At 54.2% G+C, this 20894-nt stretch overlaps 2 protein-coding genes and 1 long non-coding RNA gene across 5 annotated transcripts in view; 2 read left to right on the forward strand and 1 right to left on the reverse strand.

Annotated features, from left to right (window-relative positions):
- The window catches only part of LOC122677002, a 40899-nt gene extending 31593 nt beyond the window's left edge, over positions 1 to 9306 (reverse strand). For 2 of the 3 annotated variants that reach the window (XR_006335688.1, XR_006335689.1), the window contains exons 1-2: positions 8725 to 9306; positions 2692 to 2891 (exon numbers count right to left, since the gene is read on the reverse strand). This is a non-coding gene — a long non-coding RNA (uncharacterized LOC122677002). Of the gene's footprint in view, positions 1 to 1817; positions 2892 to 8724 lie in introns of those variants that run through there. The other variant, XR_006335687.1, reaches the window with a different exon arrangement.
- On the forward strand, positions 3676 to 4930 carry LOC122677001 (L-lactate dehydrogenase B chain). Its single transcript, XM_043876672.1, has one exon. It carries the CDS (start codon positions 3728 to 3730, stop codon positions 4730 to 4732), a length of 1005 nt encoding a protein of 334 aa, XP_043732607.1. The 5' UTR covers positions 3676 to 3727; the 3' UTR covers positions 4733 to 4930.
- Positions 7740 to 18055, forward strand: ALX3 (ALX homeobox 3). The gene is made up of 4 exons (XM_043876671.1): positions 7740 to 8131; positions 13188 to 13504; positions 16494 to 16622; positions 16996 to 18055. Exons 1-4 carry the CDS (start codon positions 7855 to 7857, stop codon positions 17302 to 17304), a joined length of 1032 nt encoding a protein of 343 aa, XP_043732606.1. The 5' UTR covers positions 7740 to 7854; the 3' UTR covers positions 17305 to 18055.
- The last annotated feature ends 2839 nt before the right edge of the window (positions 18056 to 20894 follow it).

Genomic DNA, 20894 nt, shown 5'->3' on the forward strand with positions numbered 1-20894 from the left:
TAAGACCTGATGCAGCCAAATAAATAAATACTGTGTGAGTTCTGAGACTGGGTCATAAATAGCACCTCAGTTTCCACCTTGGTCTATTGGCTCATCCTCTGTGGGACAAGCCAGCTGCCAGGTTACAAGGACTGTTTGCAGCAGCCACGTGAAAAGGCCCACATGGGGAGGAATTCAGGCCTTCCATGAACAGTCAACACCAGCCTGCCAGTGATGTGAGAGGGCCACCTTGGAAGCAAATCCTCCATAGAATGACCACTGTCTGATTTGGGGTCCTGAGGTATCCCAGAGACAGACCATTCAGCCAAGGTGCTCCTGAATCTCCGACCCACAATCACTGACTATGCTATTTTAAGCCACTAAGTTTTGGGGTGATTTCTTATGCAGCCTTAGATAACTAATATACAAACCAATCTCAGCTTCTCCATTCTGTAAAATGAGAATATTAATATCCATCTTATAACATAATAAAGAAGATACAAGATGGTATTTGACCAGCACATTGTAGGTGACCTATGAGTGGTGGATCCTACTATTATAACCCATCCTGTTCCCTCTTCTTCTCAAGAGACTTCGGAAGAGGCTGGTAGAGCCCTTCCACACTCTTCACTTGCTTTTCTCCCAGTCTCTTGTGAGGTTTAGGCCCAGTCTTCGTATTCTCTTCCACCAACACAGGAGCAGACCCTGGGCTGGAGTGTACTTCTGTGTGACATGGTGGTGAGCTCCATCCAGAACTCTGGGGTGGGTCCCACTCACATTTCTAAGGGGGTTCAGTGGTGTGTGTTTGCATTTCCTTTGAAGGGCCCCAAATGTGATAATTACATACTTGTTAGCCCTATAAAATAACAAATCTGGAATCTACACTCTGGAACCAATGGATTTCCTGCTGAAATGAGTTCAAGAGGTGCCCTGACCAGCATTCCTGGTAAGAGCCTGGCCCCGAGAGGCCCTGCAGACCACCCGCCCGCCCACATCCCACAGCTCCTCCGCTCAGCTCTCCACCTCATGGCTCAGGCGAGCAGATGTGCTTTTTGTTGCAGTAGTTTTCATGTTTTCTTCATATCTGCCCTCTGGGTGTGGCTTCCCACTTAGTGTAGGGAGATTTCTCAGGCCTGAGGCTCCCTCCTCCATGGCTCCCACTAGCAAATCCAGTGCTTGGAGCTGGGCTTGACAGATGCTAGGGGTGGACACCTGTGGAGCCAGCCTGCCTTCCCCCTAGAGCTACCCTTGACTCCTGTGGACTTCTCCACCTTTATCTGTCTTCCTCCTACCCTGCCTCAAACTCTCTTCTTGCCTAGGCTCCAGCAATATTCAACAAATCCAAGTTCCCCAAACTTGGCTTCCTCTTTCTCACCTCTGGGCTGTCTTTCTGGAATGCCCTCCCTCCCTGCCACCTCCACACACCTTCCTCTGGCTGACCCTCACTCAACTTTCGAGATTTATCCTGGAAGTGTTCCATGGCAGGTGCCTCCAGCCCAAGGCGGTGCCCATCTCATGGCCCCCACAGCCCCATGTGCCCTCCTGCCTCAGAACAACATGCCCTGCTGGATATCTGCCTGTTGCTCTGTGTCTCTCCTGCTAGAGTGGAAAAGCCCTGAGAATAAATGGTCTGCATCTCTGACCCTATTCCCACTGCATAGCCCCACTCTCTGGCACATGGCAGGCATTCAATAAATGCCTGATGAACAAACGAATGAATAAAATCAATTGATCAAAGTCTGCCAAGAGGTCTAAACCTGCCCCCCTCTGTTTCACACCGAGAAAGAGTTCGTGAAAAACTCTCCCACAAAATGACTTCTCTTGGTCCGAGCCAGCACTTGCCACAGAACACATTTATTGTAACACCATGGCAGTAAGGCAGATGTCAGGGCAAACCCGGCCTGCAGAGCACCGCCACATCCCAGATGAAGCTCTGCCTTTCTGGCCCCTGCCCCCATACCAGCCCGACCCGAGGAGGGTGGGTGGAGAAAATGAGCAGAGAAATACAAGTTCAGGCTCAAGAAACATCTCTGTGAACTCATTCATTCCAGAAAAGCTGAACTACAGACTCACTCTCCTCCTTCTTCTGGGGAAGAAACGGGTACATACAAGTTAACTGGTTCTCCTATTGAAAGAGAGCAAATCAACAGAAGAGAAAAAAGTAGCTCCCTCCCTTTCCAGAAATTTTATCCCAAAGCACAGACTTCAGCCTGGGTTGTCAGAATGACAGCCAAGGATCCTGGGTATCCACAGCACAAAGCTGCTGCTTCCCCCACCCCCCTTCTTTTCTTTCTTTTAAATATCATGGGTGAGGGGGAAGTACCGGATCTAAAGGTTTATTTACCATTCCTTAGTCTGACCTTCCAGGAAGAATGTCACTAATGAGAAACAATCTACGTGGGCTCCCCATCCCAGAATTTTCATAGGGATCAATTTAGGATTTCAAAGTCTAAACAGGACAAGAGTAATATTGACTGTCTTGCCTTCAAAGAAAAAAAAGAAAAAGCAACTGAGTTTTTCCTGTCTGGAAGGAAGTTTTGTAATTCAAAGAAATGTCAGATCTGAGGTTCCATCTTTCCCGTTGTTCTGACTGCTCCTGGACATCCCCTGGGAGATAAAGGGGCACGTTCCCCTTCGTGTGGCATAGGCTGAGGGCAGTCAAAAAGACAAGGAAAGCTGAAGTTGGGACCAATGTTCAGTTCAAGAACCAACCTTAAAGTTGAGGCTAGAGGCCAGGAGTTCTGCTCTGGAGACCAGATTCCATTCTTATTCACATCCAAATGATGATTTTTTTTTTCATTGTGGAGGAGACATTTCCATTCCAGCAAAGTTGACATGTGGCAGGGGTCACGTCTGTCTTGCTGTCTGCTGTATCCCACTGCCAGCAAATGCCTGTCACAGAGTAGGTCCTCCTATTAAACGAATGAATGAAACAATCAGCCAGTGTAAAACAGTTGCCTAGAAACAGCCAGTAAGCATCATTTCCATTTTAAAAGTAGTTTTTCTCAGCAGGTGGAGCGATTTTTCTTTTCTTTCTTTTTTTAATGATAGGACCCAGAATTATCTGGATCATCCTTTCAGCTCATCTCGCTGAGCCTCTGGACGCTCCATCAGTGACAAAATGCTATTGTAATTCAACTGGTTATTAAACAGCACGAACGGTGAACTCACAAATTCTCTTAAAACTCTGCCCCACATCTGGCTGTGTTGGTGGGTCATAAAACCTCTCAGGTGTTGGATGCTGTTTCATTTGGTCTCAGCTTAGGAGAAACCCCCCTCCACCTACTGTCCTGACCACCACAGTTGGGTGTGGCGAGTCTCAATAAACTGTCACTCAGTGATCAGAAAGGCAGCAAAATGGCTCCATCTTGGACCAACTCTGTTCCCATCCACTTTGGCCTCAAACTGCATCAGGAAGAAGCTCTGAGAGCTCCCTGGTGGTCCGGTGGTTAAGAATCCACTTTCCAATGCAGGGGATGCAGGTCTGATCTCTGGTCGGGGGAACTGAGATCCCACGTGCTGCAGGGCAACTAGCCCACATGTCACAACCACAGAGCCTGAGCACCACAACTAGAGAAGCCCATGTGCCACAAGAGAAGACTGCGCGCTGCAACTAGAGAAAGCCTGTGTGCCGTGAATAAGACCCAGCACACCAAAGGAAAAAAAAAAAATCCATAAAAATAAAGAAGTCCTGCTTCTTCGTGCAGCCCTCACCACTGTCTGGAGAACTTTCTTTCCCCTGGGCACAATGGCAACTCTTAAGGACAAACTGATTGCACCAGTTGCCGAAGAAGAGGGAACAACCCCAAACAATAAGATCACTGTAGTGGGTGTTGGACAAGTTGGTATGGCATGTGCCATCAGCATTCTGGGAAAGTCCCTGACTGATGAGCTTGCTCTTGTGGATGTTTTGGAAGATAAACTCAAGGGAGAAATGATGGACCTGCAGCATGGGAGCTTATTCCTTCAGACACCAAAAATTGTGGCAGACAAAGATTACTCTGTCACTGCCAATTCCAAGATCGTGGTGGTAACCGCAGGAGTTCGCCAGCAGGAGGGGGAGAGTCGCCTGAATTTGGTGCAAAGGAACGTTAACGTCTTCAAGTTCATCATTCCTCAGATTGTCAAGTACAGTCCTGACTGCATCATCATTGTGGTTTCCAACCCAGTGGATATTCTCACATACGTTACCTGGAAACTAAGTGGATTACCCAAGCACCGTGTGATTGGGAGTGGATGTAATCTGGATTCTGCTAGATTTCGCTATCTTATGGCTGAAAAACTTGGCATTCATCCCAGCAGCTGCCATGGATGGATTTTGGGAGAACATGGCGACTCAAGCGTGGCTGTTTGGAGCGGAGTGAATGTGGCAGGCGTTTCTCTCCAGGAACTGAATCCAGAAATGGGAACAGACAATGATAGTGAAAATTGGAAGGAAGTGCATAAGATGGTGGTTGAGAGTGCCTATGAAGTCATCAAGCTAAAAGGATATACCAACTGGGCTATTGGATTAAGTGTGGCTGATCTTATTGAATCCATGTTGAAAAATCTATCCAGGATTCACCCAGTGTCAACAATGGTGAAGGGCATGTATGGCATTGAGAATGAAGTCTTCCTGAGCCTTCCATGTGTGCTGAATGCTCGGGGGTTAACCAGCGTTATCAACCAGAAGCTGAAGGATGAAGAGGTTGCCCAACTCAAGAAGAGTGCAGATACCCTCTGGGGCATCCAGAAGGACCTAAAGGACCTGTGACTTCTGGCTGCGAGGCTGTAGAAACTTAAAACTACGATTTGATTAACCACAAGCCTTTAGTTTGCGTCCATGTACATGGAGCACAGTTCGCTTTTGTCTTCCTAAGTCTGAATCTGGGCTCCCAGAATCAAAGCCCATGCTTGCTATTAAAGCTTGCAAGATGAGTCCTTGAACAAATAAAATAAACCACCTAGCGTAGAAAAAAAAAAAAAATAAATAAAGAAGTCCTGACCTTCCCTTGGGAGAAGGAGGTGTGCATCTAATGGTTCCAGTTTTGGTAGGTTAGCTGAAGAACAACTGAGAGATGGCTGGTGGGAACCACAGACCTGAGCATAAATTTTCGATCTGCCACTGATATCCACATTGGACAAATGGCACCCTTCTGTGGCCTCAGTCTCTCTCTGATAATATGGGTAATAATTGTGTCTCCTTCCTGGGGTTGTTGTGAGGGTCAAGTAAATCAATAGATAGAGAATACGTTAGATAGTGCCTGGCACACTACATAACACTGCATGCGTTAGCTATTGTTTTTATTTGTAAAATGAGGTCCCCTATGATACTTCATGATTTCTCAGCCCTCCTAAGAAAGAAAACCTTGAAACTCTGAGGTTGCATTTTTGTTTTTTCTATGCTCCTGCCCCATCAAACTGCCCAGACCACATATGGATAAAGATGAGTGTGCCCTAGTGGTGTCTAAGAGGGGACAGGAAGGGCCCCTCTAAGAACTGTTTCGCATGGTCCTGGAAGAAAACCCTGCCAGAGGGGCAACCCCATCTACCTGACCCACCTTAAATGGAATCTAGGATTTCCTGCCACCTCGGTTCAATTGGCAACACCATCTCAGCATGGAAATTGGTTCTGTTCAAAGAAGGGGAGAAAGGCAGAAGGAATTACTGGGTTTGGAAAAGAGTGTGGGTCCCTAGGTCTTTCTGCTCAGCCCCCAATTCTGGAACCTTCCATCTGAGGTCATGGAACCTTCCACCAATTCAGTGATGTAGCCCAGAAATCTGGCTGCAGTTTCTGGATCCTTAATGATAATAAAAACCTCTTAAATGAACACAGTTCATCACATCCATCAAATAAATGTTCCTCAAATATTCCTTGTTCATGGGTAGGGCCCACTTTTATGATGAGTAAACCGAGGTTCAGAAAGGTTATCATTGGAGGCAAAACAGTTGGCACTTAAATTTGGCTGCCCTGTTTAGACTGTTAGTGATGTTTTTCTGTCATACTTTCATCTTCCACAGTAAGCTGCTTGATTACTTTGTTGAACAGAAAAGGTGTCCTGAATTGACATTAACATGCTCCTGAAAAAAGTCAACAATATCTACAGTCCTAACCCAATAACTATTATTTTCTAAATTGAGGTAAGTTGATTTACTAACTCAGTATCTATTGAAAAACCCTTATGAATGGGCAAAAGTGATCAAGTTGGCTGCCCAGAGCTGGGATCCACTGGATCCTAGAGAATGGATGCCCCTGGTAAGACCAGAGAGGAAGCTTAATTCCAAGCTAAGCCTCCCTCTTGGCTGGAAATAGCAGCTCCAGGTGCTCCCATCTCACTACCCCAGTCTGTAGTCTGTGATTAGGGGCCCTAATGGCCATAATGCCTCCAATGTGGTGTTTAAACCAATAAGGCTTCAGAGAAGTTACGGTATGTTTAATAATGGCTTAATGACTACTTGTGAGATGCAAGGCTTCTGGTTCCTGTTTGCCCTTGATTTACAGCCCAACTCTGGCTGAGGACAGCCAAGAAACCCCCTCTAAGCCCCCAGCGGAAGAGGGAGGTGTTCACACCAGGCCCCTTGGATTCCTTTAAAAATTGAGAATTCAAATGAAATACAAATGATGTTCAACTCCCCACCCTTCTTGCTAATCTCTGGAGGCAGTGAAAATAAAAAACTGTGTGACCCAGAACTAGGGACTCCTCAATCCACAAAAGTGAGCAGAGTCCTAGGGCCCACAGGTATTTCTTCCCAGATCTTAGGTAAGGTGGAGGCTGTTTCACTTTTAAGAAATTCTAAGCTACTGCCCTAGTCCTGGGCTTCCTTTTGGCTAGGGAGACCCAGCTCTTAGGTGACATGGTCCTACTTTGTCCTTCTAAAGTGGCAGGCCTGGGGCAACAGCACCCAAGGTCTGAGCTGCAGACAGCCCCTCTCCAGGCGGTCCCAAGGCACTTTCAGATCATTTGCTCATTAAAAGGCATTCACTCCATGCCTGCTGTTCAAACACAAAACTCTCTAGGAACTCCTCCACCTGCTCCTAAGGTAACCTCTGCTGGACTCTGTTCAGTCCTGAGATGCCTCTGCAGCCCCGCTGTCTTCTCTGGCCTTGCCTCTGCTTCTGAAACTCACCAGGAATATACAGAGATTCAGAGGACTGACTGTCCAATGTCCACAGTCAGATGGGGACTCTAAGTGACTAGTTCAAGGCCCCACAGCTAATTCATTATCACACCCAGCTCCCAGACCCCAGCACCCATTACCAGATTAGAGCTGTTTCCACACAACAATGACCCCTTGCCCGGAGAAAAACAAGAGATCTCTATAAACGGAGGTGTTTTTGCTGAACGCCAAGTTTTTCCAACTCCCAGTAAAGAAAATAAACGTCCCAGCCCAGCCCCTACCTGTTCTCTGGCCATTATCCCAGGCTAAAGTCAGGAGACCGGACCTAAAAGTATTTGTTGGGTCTGGAGGGGGTCTCTACCCTGAAGTGTCTCACCCCTCCAGAGTCAAGCCGCCGGGCCAGATATCTGGGCCAGTGCTGCTCTAAACAAGGGACTCACCAAGATGCACAGACAAAAGGGACTCTACTCTCGAGAGAGGGGGTGACTTCCTCCCCCTCTCCCACTGCTTCTGATACCGGGACTGGAGTGAATCAGGGGGCTACCGGGCTCCGAGGGGTTAACCCGCGCGGGGCTGCACGTGACGTGGATGGTTCCAGCATTAAGTCAGAGTGCGGCCCCCTCCCCTGCCCCCCTACCCCCCACCCCCCGCGGCGCGCGCCGCTCCCGGGGGCTCCGCGCCCCCGCGCCCAGGTCCCTCCCCCTTGGCGGGCGCTCACAGGCCGCGCGGGCAGCGCGAGCCCCGGAGCCCCCGGCGGCCTGTGCGCCCCGAACCGGCATGGACCCGGAGCGCTGCGCGCCTTTCGGCGTGGGGCCCGGGCCTGGCCCCTACGCGGCCGCCGGGGACGAACCTCCCGGCTCCCAGGGAACCCCCGCCGCCGCGCCTCACCTGCATCCCGCGCCACCCCGCGGCCCGCGGCTGACCCGCTTTCCGGCCTGCGGGCCCCTGGAGCCCTACCTCCCGGAGCCGGCCAAGCCGCCCTCCAAGTACCTGCAGGACCTCGGGCCCGGCCCGGCGCTCAACGGCGGCCACTTCTACGAGGGCCCAGAGGAAGGTAACGCGCGGCGCGGGGCGCTCTCCCTCTTCACACCCCGGGCCCGCCGGGGCCTCCCCGCTTCCTTCTCCCGGTCGCCTATTTCAGAAGTTTCTACCTATCTGGCCCCTCGGCACGGCTCTCTCTGAAGCAGGACCGGAGCTGGTCCGCACTGGGCGAAAGCCAGCGCCGTGCGGGGAGGCAGAGCCACGCGTGCCTCTGGCGGCGGGAAAGGGAGGCGGGAGGTCCAGGGAGGCTGGAGTAGCGACGGCCCGGGGCCCCTTTGGGCCGGAAGACGGCCAGAACCGGGAAGCAGAGATCGTGCCTTGCCGGAGTTGGGCGGTAACTGACACCGAGGCCCGGGAGCCAGGCTTAACTCTTCTTGGCCCCAGTGCGGGGAAAGAAGCGCGGCTTTTGTGTCTGGCGGCCCTGAGGTCGGCCCCGATCTACAGTGGACAAGCCGGACTCAGCCGAGGGAGGTTGCGGCCTGGCCTCCCCCGGGAGAGGCGCTGCTGTCTGCGCCTTAAGGCGCTCCGTACAGTGGCCGCGGTTGGTGAGGCATTCCCGGGCCATTCTCAGTGCAGAATAATTGTGTTCTTATTTCCCAGACTAACCTGGCCTCTCCGTCGTATGCACGGCGATGGCCGCCCTTCTAGCAGTCTTGGCTTCCTCGCACTGGATGATCACTGCGGGGCCGTCGGGAGCGGGCCTAAGCCCTGGGCGCCTCCGGCTGCTCCTGGGCTGGTGCCCTGGACGCTAACGCCAGTTGGACCGTGCGGTCTCCAAAGAGCGCGCCTGAGCGGGCCTGAACCCAACCCCGCGGCTGCCACTGCACCGGCTGACCTGTGGAAGTGTCGGTGCCCGCGCCCGCCTCATCTTTGCTGCCACATCCTGAAGCTTAGGCCCGGAGCTGAATCCTTCGAGATCGCCTCCCAACTCGCCTCCGCCCCGCTGGCGCCTCGCGGGCCTCTGCGGAGTGGCCAGGCAGCTCCGGCCTTCGCCCAGTCGGGGCGGTGAGAACGTGGAAGGGAGGGCAGGGAGGTGTGTGGGGGTCAGTGGAGGAAATGAGCGAGTCCGCGGAGCTTCGTGTCTGTGCCCTTTGAAAGAGGCTCTCCTGATAAAAACCACAGTTGGGACTTAATGAGAAGCAGTTGGCCTGGCTCCTCTGATCCCAGCCAGACGGCGGCGGCCGCGCAGCGCCGTGAGCACCGCCCGGGACACAGGTACCTCGCCTGGCTCGACGCACCCTGCGGCTCTGCGTCCCTGCTGGGCACGATGGATTACGGCCGGCCGGCCGGGATCGCGACCGACCCCGGCGCCGAGCAAACTGCTGAGAGCGCTGGAGCGGAAAGAGCGGCGAGGAGGAATCTAGCGACCGCGACGGTGTCAACAACGAAATGCGTGGGGGAAAAAATAAAAGTGTAAACAACCAAAAAGAGGGAAAAGGAAATTCGACAAAAAAACAGTGGAGAGAGGAAAGAAGGAAAGGTAAAAGGCAGTCAGCGAACTGGGCAGAACAAGAAATAAATGAAGAACGAACGAAAAAAAAAAGGGGAGGAGGATCGAAGGAAGAGGGCAAATGGAGAAGAAGGGAATGGACTAAAAGAAAAGCAGCAGACAATATGAAGAAAAAGAAACATCCTTAAAGTGCAGAAAATAGCAAAATGGGAACAAGTAGGAGAAGGAAATTAACCAGGCGAGATGAGCAGAGGACAGACCAAACGAAAAGGAGGCGCGGCGGATGCGAGCCGAACCTGGGTAGAGCCCCCAGCCGCCAGTGGCCTTCCCAGTGCCCCAGCCTGAACTCGGCGGGTGGGCGGGTGGTTTGCGTCCCTGCTGCAGAGACGGGCTGCTAGGGAGGGACGGCCTGGGGGACGCGGGCCGTGCAGTCTGCTTGATGGGAAATGTTGGTCAAAAGGGGGAACCCGCCTAATTTCTCGGCTTTTAAAATAACGTGCTCAGAGCGTTTCCAGCTTAGACCATGAGCGCGCAGCTGTGCCCCCTCTTTTGCGCGATCTCGGTGAGGCCCTTTATTGAGCGCTCAAAGCCGAAAGCCAAGCCGGCGCACGGCGCTCCTCTCCAGCCCTTGGCCGCTGTTTGCGGAGAGCGCGCAACCCGGGTCTGGACCGCGGTAGTGTCGGAGCAGTGCCAGCAGCCTTCGCGCCCTCAGCGCGTGGCTGCTCAGCGGGCCGAAGTGCCTGGTCGTCCCCTCCTGTTTTGCCGGGGGCCTTCCAGTCTGTCCTCTAATTTGGCTTCTTGATGTCAAAACGCGCTCGCCACCGCATAAGCCCTGAGCCGGCTAACCCTGTTGGCCGCGCTTCCTGGGCCGGCCTCTGAACTTCGAGAAGAGTACCCAGTCGTCAGCTCCGCTGAGACTAGGGCAAGGTTGGAAACCTCTCAGGAGAGCCCCAAGGCCCCACTGGGTGTTTCCAAACGGCGTGTAGGTCCACACCGGCTTTGGATTTTCAGCCCAGCTGGGGAACCCCAGGCTTCAGAGACCTCTGCGGGTCTCTTGGGCAGGGGCACGCGGGGTCTACGCTTTCCTTCCAAAGCTGAAAGCCGGCTAGCTGGTCCTGCGGCATCGTGGACGCCATCCATGGGGGCAGTGCCGCTCCCTATAGGCAGCCCGAGTTGTGCGGCTTCCAAGCTGCCATGGCTTCCGGGCAGTCGCTAGTAGGACCCGGGATAGGGGAGTGCACTGGAGAGAAGGAAGTGAGGGACAGAGCTCGCTGATGCTCGTCCTGACTCTTGTCTTTCAGGCCGACAGACTGCTTGTGCAGGCCACTGGCGCCTCAGTGCTGGGCTCCAGGCTCCCAGTCTCCAACAGGAGCACTACCCGCTTAATCTCCCGGTGGCCCCAGTGGGTACAAGTGACTCCAGTACAGAGCCCGTGCACACTTTGGATGTACTCCGGGCTTACAGTGCATCGTTCCCATGACAAGCTCAGATTCAGACTACTGGCCTCTGTTCCTGCTCTGCCTTTCCTTGACCATTGCCCTCCATTTAGCCCATCTCCACCTCTTTTCTCTTCTGGGCCTTGCTTCTCAGGAGGCTGCTTGGTGTTCTGTGATCCATGCCCCTGTCCCACTGGACTCCTCCGGGCAGACAGAGGTTTCACGGCAATGGCAGTGAGGAGGGGAGAAGTTCTGTGGTGCTCTGGGAGGGCTGCAGAATGGGCAGTCCCGGGAGGCCAGCAGAGGCCAGCCAGCTTGGCTCTTTTTTGGGGGTAGCTATTTCTGAGAAGGCTTGCTGTGTTTTCATCCCTGGTAGCTGGGTGGCTTAAGATCAAGAAGGCAAGTCCTGGAGCCCCAGGTCTGATCCCTTCCAATCTGGGCATATCCTATCGAGACAGACACTGAGGGCCCAGTGACAGCTGAGCAAGCCCTGGAGCTTTGGGGAGCCTTCTGCAGGGACATCAGAGCTCCTCTGACCCCCATCCCTGAGCCACCCTCACGCTTCTCTGCCTGGAGTCCAACCATCCCTCCCTCTGAATCTGAGATACCAAGACCCCTCCCTCTCCAGCCTGCAGTTTGTGTGGTGCCCTCTCCCAGTTTCCCTGGTCTTCCTGACCGCTTAAAATTATTTGGTTCAAACTACCATTGAGTCGTCCTTCCTCTGGTCCTACCTGGTGGAGCTACCATTAGAACCAAAATGTATTGCCCAGGAATAGAAGTCAAGGACTGAAGCAATTTCCCTACCTGTGCTCCACCTGCATCATGAAGGAAGTGTCTGAGCTGGCACTATATTCAAGGGCAGGCCCTACCTGACTCTCCCCAGCCTCCAGGACACATTCGTGAAGCATAGCTTTTTTCACAGCCTGGGGAGTCCTGGGAGGTCACTCACCACCTTCCAGCTGTGGGGGGCGGGGGGGGTGGGGAAGGTGAACCTCACCCAACTTGTCCTCCACAAGGAGACAGGGACTCATCAGATCCAGAGCTCCAGAACCCACCTCTCTGATCCTCTCTCTCAGTCTTTTCCCTCCTGCCCCTCCCCACTTTAGTGAGCCAACACCAAATCCTGGGAAAGAAACTGCCTCTTGGTACCAGCTTCCTGGGCTTCCTGGGGGCCAAGCCCCGACTGGAGATGGGCCTGGGGCCAGGGAAGGGTCTGTGTGAATCAGTTGGGCGTCTGTGTGGCGTCGCTGCTGACATCCCAGAGGACTGTTGAGAAGAGATTTCATGGCCACGCTGCTGGGGGTCCTTGCCAGAGGGAGAGGGTGGGGTGATCAGGGTGACCTATTTTTCACCGTGCCCCGGTCGTGGTGGAGCTCCACCAAGCTTCCCAAGTGAGGATGAGCACGTCAGAGTGGGGCTGCTTGTTAATCATGGGCAATGGGGGAGCCAGAGACTCCCAGGGAGTGGGGATAGACGACAAGAATGATGGGCTCTGAGGCTATGCTGTTCAACACTGTTCCCCACCTCTCCTTCTCCGAGTATAGCCTGTCACCTGTCTCCTGCTCTCTAACGCTGGAGCTTCAGTGCTTGCCCAAACATCAATATCTTATGAAGAATTTGACAATTCCTCTTAAAGCTTCTTTGTCCCATCTTGCCCTTTCTACCCCAGGACAGGAGGATTTGACACTGTCCTGAGACTGGGGGTTCAGAGAATAAGGCATCCTTGTCTGGTCCTGGAGCAGAGGCCTGGGCATTGGGGTATGGGAGCCAAGGCCTGCAGTCAGGGCTAAGGAGGTAGGGGCAGGGAGATGTCGACCACCCCATCCCTACCCCCTCCTTCCACCCCTGGGCTTGGCCCTGCTGTGGCATCAATCCTGGCACCTCCACACTCTGTGGGATGCGCCACCACAGAGCACTTCCCCGAAATGAAACCCCCTCCGGCCCCAGCAGATCCGCCCAGACCACAGAGCACATGGTTCCCCAGGGCCCCCTCCCCAGCTGGAGGCTCAGCAGGCAGGCCTCCGAATGCCAGGCTCCCTTGAAGGGTGGCTGCTGGGAGGACGGGAGGAAAAAGGAAGGGGGAGGCGGGGACTGAAGCGTCAACGTTCTTCCCCCTCCCTCCATTCCACCCACAAAACCCCCTGGTTCGGTTTCCATCCTCCTTTTTGTGTTTTCCATTGCAGCTGAGGAGAAGGCCTCCAAAGCTGCCAGCTTCCCCCAGCTGCCCTTGGACTGCCGAGGGGGCCCCCGAGACGGGACCTCTAACTTGCCAGGCTCCCCAGGCCCCTGCCTTGCCAGCCTGCGTGTCCCTCTGTCCCCGGGACTCCCTGACTCCATGGAGCTGGCCAAGAACAAGAGCAAGAAGCGCCGGAACCGCACAACCTTCAGCACGTTCCAGCTGGAGGAACTGGAGAAAGTCTTCCAGAAAACCCACTACCCTGATGTATATGCCCGGGAACAGCTGGCTCTGCGCACGGACCTGACCGAGGCCCGAGTACAGGTGAGGGCACCTCGGCCACAGAGCTCCCTGGCTGCCTTGACCACCCGGACCGTGAGCCAGGCCACTCGGGGGCCAGGAGAGGTGGTCGCTGGCACCACAGCGTTGCCCTTCCCCCAAGCCTGCCCCTGTTCGCTGTCCCGGGTTCCCCTCCACGCCCAGCTTGGCTGCAGCCACAGGCTCGCAGCCCAAGTTGAGGCTCCTGTATGGGATGAGGGTGACAGCCTCCTGGAGTCAAAAGACCTGTGTGGGTGTCCTAACTTTGCCACTTACTAGCTGACCAGGTGACTTGGGGCACGTCACGGTCTTGGTTTCCCCATTTAGGAAAAGAGAATGATAGTACTAACGCATGAGGAGTATCTTGGACGATCACAGGTGTGACAGCATTTTAGAAGATGTGAAAGGCTAAACACGTCTCAGGACCGCTCTCAGGGTAGCTGCCCAGAAAGGGGAGGGTCCCTGCCGGGGGTCTCAGGATCAGTGGTGCTTAAAGCCAGCCTGAGCCGGTGACCTCAGTCTTGCCAATTCCCAGACCGTAGCTGGGAGAGCCTGGCGGGGAGCCCCTGCCCACAACAAACAAACTCTCCCCAGCAGAGATCAGGCTCTGGGGCTGGATGGAGCTGTCGCCAGCTTCACTTGGGTGGAGCCCAGCCTGTGTGGATGGGGTGGGAGGACAGAGGGATGCTGGGAAAGAGAGAAGGGAAGGGAATCCATGTCCAAGGCGTGCTGGAAGTGAGGAAGAACATGAAGGTGGTAAGTAGGAGGTGGGGACAGAAAAGGGGGCTTCAACAAGAGTCTGGCCCGAGGAAGATGGTCATTGCTGCCTTCCTCTGAACCTGCTGCGGAGCTCCCTGATGCCAAGCTGGAGGCACCAGGAGAAGGGTTGGGTTTGGCTTTCTTGGGAAGGCAAGGAGGTGACCTCTAAGCAAAGGAGAGTCCCTGTCCCAGTGGACCCAGGGCAGAGCTCATGCTTATCACAGCCTGGGTGGGGGCCCCTCTAGAGGCTCTAAGGGCCTGAGGCAGGGAATGTGGGCCCCTCAGTCTATAAAGAGGCCAACTGCAGCCTGGCAGAGAATGCCCTTCAGTTGAATTCAACATAGGACTCTACTCTGCTGGGTCTTCCTGCTTCCATGTTCCTACCAGGTGGCCCCCAAAACAGACTTTTAGAACTGTTCCCCAGGGCTCCTCAGGGCATGGGACCATCAGGGTAAGAGGCCCAGCTTTTGAGATAACTCCAGATCACATAAGCCATGGAAGTCCAAACGTCACATCTGCAGACAGCCCAGCAAGCCTCAGTGGGGATCGGGGCAGGGGGCTGCTCTGAAGAGCTGTCCCCATGGAACTGCTTTGGGGAGGCAGAACACACTTTCCCCATTGCCCTTCTAGGACTTTTCAACCCTAAAGGGGTGAAGGGTTGGCCACAGGCCCCCAGACCTAGTCTAGAAGCTTCCATGATGCCTGAGGCCCAAGAGCAGTGACGCTTGACAAGAACATGACACCACCCATAGGCCCCACCTCGTTGGGAGGAGTAAGGGGACCACCTACAGGACAGTGCAGGGGGCAGGTTCAGAGCCCAGAGGGGAGAGCGGGTGGTGACAGAGAATTACAAGAAAAGTGATCAGCAAATCCAGGCTCCTCCATCTGTCCGCAGAGGTGGTGGTTGCTCAGTCGTGTCCAACTCTTTGCAACCCCATGGACTGCAGGGGAGGAAGAGCAAATTAAAGAGCAAGGAGGAACCGGTAGTGGGCCCTCCCTAGCCTTGACCCAGGCCTGCTCTGGGATCTGCAACCCTGGGTTAAGGGCCAGGAGTACGCCCAACTTCTTATAACTATCGGGCCTTCCCTTCCTGCGTGAGTGGGGGCGTGAGGAGTGAGGGACTCAGGTAGGGTTACTTATACACTCATGCAGCTCCTTTTGTTGTGGCTCCTAGCTGAATCCCTGGAAAGCAGGAGAATTTGGTTTGGTTTTGATAGTGCCAATATCTAGCCTGGGGCTTGACACATGCACCGGTACACACAGTATAACCAGATGACAGATCCACCCCAGGTATGTGGGTAGCACACAGATATGCCACGCTCACCTGCCAGGAGCTCAGAAATGAGTGGGAAAGAGGTTCCAAAACTGATAGTGGTATAGGATGTGATGAGTATCATGAGAGCTATTCTGGGCTTTTCAGGAAGTCCGGTAGAGGGTGCTGAGCTCAAATGTATGTGTGGGGGGGATGGGTAGCGCAAGCTGGAAAAACCTAGGCAAAGGCAGGAGGAGCAAGATAGCAGTGTTTCAGACGGCAGCTAGGAAGAATTGAGTGTTGTTGCCTGACAGGAGATGAGGCTGTGGGGAGGGGCAGGGGTCAGTGCCAAGGGACCATGGTAAGGAGCTGGGCTCCAGGCTGTTGTCTCCAGGTTACTTTACTGCATTTCTCAGATGAGGTAAGGTGCGAACACTGGGAAAGAGATAAGACTAGAAACCTGTAAATCCATGGCTGATTCATGTCAATGTATGGCAAAAACCACTACAATATTGTAAAGTAATTAGCCTCCAACTAATAAAAATAAATGGTAAAAAATAGAAAAAAAAGAAATGAAAATAAAAAAAAAAAGAAATTTTTTAAAATAAAAATGTTTGAAAAAAAAAAAAAGACTAGAAACCCAACACATGTACTCGCCCTGGGGCTCTGAGGCCACAGACCCCAACACTACCCTTACCAGACACAGCCAGACTGGAGAACCAGTATGACTCAGCCTCGGGAGCAGGGGAGGGCCCACAGGGCCAATAAATCCTCTCTGGGCTGGGCTTCTTTTAGGCCCCATCCCAGGCCCTGAGAATGATATGAATTTACAAGTTCCTGCAATTCAGAGAGTCCACCAGCCTGGAGCCAGCTCCCCACCACTTCACAGGAGGATACAGCCATCAACTCTCTCCCCAGTGGGCCCCAAGCCTCATGGAGTGGGCTGCTTTGTCACCTCCTCAACCTCTCCCAACCTCTCCCCAGGTCTGGTTTCAGAACCGCAGAGCCAAGTGGCGGAAGCGTGAGCGTTATGGGAAGATCCAGGAGGGGCGGAACCCCTTCACGTCTGCCTATGACATCTCCATGCTGCCCCGGACCGACAGCCATCCCCAGGTGAGACCCCTCCCCACCCAGGGCCAGGGCCTGGCAGTTCTGTGGGAAAGCCAGCCAGAGTGTAAGCTGTGGCCCCGGGGAGACCAGGAGCAGCCTCAGAGTTCCATGTGACTATGGCTGAATCACTTCTTCCTCTCAAGATGGGCTTTGACCAGTCTCATGAAGGATGTATGTAGAGCAGTTGGAGATCTCAGTTTGAGAAGTAACGGCAGGGGTCTTCTGAGATGTCACTGTGAGTGTTGGGGGGTAGGTTTTAGACCTGGGCCAAGAGGAAGCTCTCTCCAAAGCTTCTGGAGCCCTAAGGGCAAGAGAATCTCTAGGTTAGGGAGGCCCCTGGGCCTCCTGATTCATGGGCTTACTTCTCTCTTTTCAGCTGCAGAACTCCCTGTGGCCCAGTTCAGGGTCTGGGAGCCCCGGGGGTCCTTGCCTCGTGAGTCCAGAGGGCGTCCCCTCCCCATGCATGTCTCCATACTCCCACCCTCATGGGAATGTGGCTGGCTTCATGGGGGTGCCAACCTCTCCTGGAGCCCACCCTGGCATCTACTCCATCCATGGCTTCTCCCCCGCCCTAGGGGGCCACAGCTTTGAGCCTTCTCCGGATGGCGACTATAAGTCTCCAAGCCTCATCTCACTCAGGGTGAAGCCCAAGGAGCCGCCCAGCCTGCTGAACTGGACCACATGATCTGTCTCATGGACATGCAGACTTGAGCTGCCCAACCCCGTTTCTGCTCCCAGCTGCTCCTACCCCACCCTGGCCTGGATGCCAGAGAGGACGCACCTCTGCCTCCAAGCCCAGAAGGTTCCTGGAGGCCCCGGCAGAGCAGCTGGGACCCTTAGGCTTCCGCAGGGAACAAGCTACAGAATCTTTCCTGTTAGAATAAGGCGAGGCTGCCCAGGAGAAAGGGGGCTTCAAAGCAGGTAGGACTCTTCCTACCACACACTGGGTCCCCTCCCCCAAACTCTGGGCAGGAGGGAAAAAGATACTGCCCTGCTTCCTTCAGACTTCCTTCAAACTGTCAACCCTCCAGCTGAAACAACTGGCACCTCATTCAGGGAATGCAGGAAAATGGGAGGATGAAACAGGTTGAACTAGGCGTTCCTTGCCACTTGGAAACTGGAGGTTGGCATAGAAGGTACCCCTTCCCCCCTGCTCCACCATCTCTCCTCGTGTTCTGTGCCCCCTCCTGCAACATGCTATGGAATCCTCTTCCCCTTCCAAGGGTAAGAAATTCCACCAGAAACCACCAGTATTTGAATTCTCTTCCATGAGATCAGGCCAGATCTCCCTTGGTTTACTCATTGGATGTTGGTAAGAAAACAGATTTCCCCAGACTCAGCCCTTGAGATTCCAAACCCCACTTTTGTAAAAATACTTTTGTAAAAAAAAAAAATGTGCTGCCCAGCATAATAATAAAGGTGGCAGTATTTTTTATACCAGGTGATTGTGTATCCTCAGGGTTTGGCACTTGGTTGCTCTAGGGCTGGTCTGTGCCTGGGGTCCAGACAGGGATCCTAGAGGCTAGGGGAAGATGAACATGCAGCCAGCCCTCAAGGCCCATGCATGTCATTCACCTGCCCAGGGTTCCTGTGGCTTCAGCTGGTACAGGAAAGCAAGGGGAAAAGCCTGGCTCTAGGGTTGCTGGGCTCATCTGGAAAGGAAAACCAGGGGTGGGAAGGGGGGTGAGACAGCTGAAAAGCTTGTGGGTGAGCTGACACTGGAGGGGAGATGGAAGTCTGGGGAGCCCACTGAGTGTTCTGAGCTTCCCTGGGCAGGGACCCCAGAGTAGTGGGGGTGGGGCCATTCCCTGCTCCCAGACGCCCCGGGAGCATGTCTGAGCTGTAGGGCAGAGACGAAAGCCAGGACTCTTTCTTGTGGTTTCAGAGTATTACCCATTCTATCCTTCATCCCTGCTTTCTGCCTTATCTTCCTGGAAGGCAGGAAAAAAGCAGGCCCGGGCCTCCCACCCTCCCAGTAAACACAACCACATTGCTCAGAGCAGCTTGGCCTCAGCTAGCAGCCCAACTGCCCCCATCCTGGGCCTCCTCCTTCTCCAGGCGCGGAGAAACCCAAGCACACACAGACTCCAGTGGCCAGCGCCTGCTTCTTCCTGAGGAGGGCGCAGATCCATCAGATGGGATAGTCAGTGGCAAGGCTCAATCACCTCCCGCCCCCGAGGACACCAGTGCCTTCCTTCTATTCCCTTCATTTGAGGGCCTGGCTTCCGAGGTCCAGGTGTCCTGAGCCCGTGTTCATCAGGAAGGGAAGAGCCTGGGCAGTAGGGAGTAGCTGTCCCAGCGACCACGGATGAGCAGAACCCAGCTGGTCAATAGTGAACTGGGGAGCAAACCCACCCTTTTACTTGGAGGGCTAAGAGCACTGCACCATAAGCTTCTTCACCTAAGGCGTAGCCAGCAAAATTTTGGACTGTCTCACAGAAGTCAGAGACGCAGAAGAGAAAGATTAGTTCTACAGATACTGAGTGCCCACTTGTGCCACGTCTGGTGCTGGGTGCCAGACGCAGAGCGGTGGTCAAGAAAAACCACGACCCCCTCACTTTCACAGCTCAGAAAGAGGGAAGAGGAAGGAATCCGTGAAAGCAAAGGAAACAGAAGTGGGAAAGAGACAGACAAGAGAAGAACACAAAGTTGAATCAGAGATTGACGCAGCAAGGGCGGGAGAGGCGGGCAGCGGCCGGAGCGGGCCGTGTGCGGGAGGGCGGCCCTGGTTGGGGAGGGCATGGGGAGGCCAGAGACCAGCTCCTGGCTCCCATCCAGGGGCATCTGCCCACAGCTCATATTTTTCTGTCTGGTGACAGCTGCATGAAGAGAAAGCTGACTTTACAGCCGCCCACTTCACACATAATGAATATGAATGGGCATCCCAGAGCCTGTTCCCTGGGATTATCTGTGAGTTGACGGCTTCTCCCACTGACTGGGCCATCCCAGCCGGCCTGTCCCCTGGCTGGGACTCGGGCAGCCCTTCCACCTGCTTCCCATTAGCCGTCCTCCCGTCCTCCCCTCCTCCTCCTCCACACCCTAGGCGTCTCACCCCAAGACACAGCCCCCAGGTCTCCAGACGCCCCTGCCCCTAGCCTCACTCCAGAGGCAGCCTTACTCCTCAGCCTAGTCAAGGCCAGGTTGGGGGCTCTAGTTCACCCTTTTAGAAAAGGAAAAGGGAACTGACCCCACTTGGAATCTTGAGAGGAGCTAGACTTGGTCTCCTTTTGCTAAGGCTCCTCTCTGCTCCTGTGGGTCCCACTCAGAGAAGCCCTAAATCTTGATCCTGGCAGGGGCCCAGACACCAGACCCGGAGAGGAGAGCCCTAGCTAGCATGCCCTTCAGTCTCAGCTTCCAGTGTCAATCCAGCATCAGGAAATGCTTCTCATTAGAGCCATTCAATCTTTAGCCCCAGGCGCTCCCAATCCTTTACACATCAGCCTGAATTATAACCCCAGTGCACAGACCCTCTGCAGCCCCAGACAGGAACGGAGCCCTCAGGAACTGGGCATTTCCTGTATCCAGCAGGGGGAGAACAGCCTCGGCCACTGGCTCATCCCTGCTGGGAGCACAAAGCATGTGCTCTCGGAGCCCTTGTTCCTGATGCTGGAGCCCCCGCCTTCCCCTCAACAACTGCAGGCTCTCCTCGCCCTGCCCCTTCCCCAGCGGGAGGGCACTGGCTAGGAGCAGCGGGCCCCGTGAGGCCCTCCAGGTGTCTGTCTCTGCCACATCACTGCTTCCACTTGCCTTTCTGGCCAGCTGTCCATCAACCGTGAGCTTCTCAAGGAAAGTAAGAGCGTGGTGTCCTGTTCACCTGGACACTCAGGACACCCACAGCGGGCTCAGCCCAGACCCGGCTTCAAATGGCCAACCTGCCAGAGCGCTCTCTGTGGCCATGGTTAAGGCCCTTCCCCTCCTGGGCCAGCAGATGTAGGATTCACCTGCCCAAGCTTTACTGGCCTGTGCAGCTTTGATATTCTGTGTTCATTCTGCATAGATATATAGAAAGATATTTACAGATCTTTGCAAACCAAGAGAGAAAATGGCACCTTTGTTAAGGTGAAGCTTCAGAGGAGAGATAGGGGAAATAAAAAACTGGAAAGGAGGTCAAAGCCTCAGCTTGGTGGGTTCACGGAGAAGGCAACGGCAACCCACTCCAGTACCCTTGCCTGGAAAATCCCAAGGACGAAGGAGTCTGGTAGGCTGCAGTCCATGGGGTCGTGAAGAGTCGGACACGACTGAGCGACTTCTTTCACTTTTCACTTTCATGCATTG

Source organism: Cervus elaphus, chromosome 20, assembly GCF_910594005.1.
Source record: "Cervus elaphus chromosome 20, mCerEla1.1, whole genome shotgun sequence".
Lineage (NCBI taxonomy): Eukaryota > Metazoa > Chordata > Mammalia > Artiodactyla > Cervidae > Cervus > Cervus elaphus.

What these genes read in the sequence shown, in the direction of transcription:
- LOC122677001 (XM_043876672.1), top strand. Translation starts at nt 3,728, where the DNA reads ATGGCAACTCTTAAGGACAAACTGATTGCACCAGTTGCCGAAGAAGAG.
- ALX3 (XM_043876671.1), top strand. Translation starts at nt 7,855, where the DNA reads ATGGACCCGGAGCGCTGCGCGCCTTTCGGCGTGGGGCCCGGGCCTGGC. An exon ending in CTACGAGGGCCCAGAGGAAG is followed by an intron (nt 8,132 to 13,187) that starts GTAACGCGCGGC and finishes TTTCCATTGCAG; the next exon opens with CTGAGGAGAAGGCCTCCAAA. An exon ending in GGACCGACAGCCATCCCCAG is followed by an intron (nt 16,623 to 16,995) that starts GTGAGACCCCTC and finishes CTCTCTTTTCAG; the next exon opens with CTGCAGAACTCCCTGTGGCC.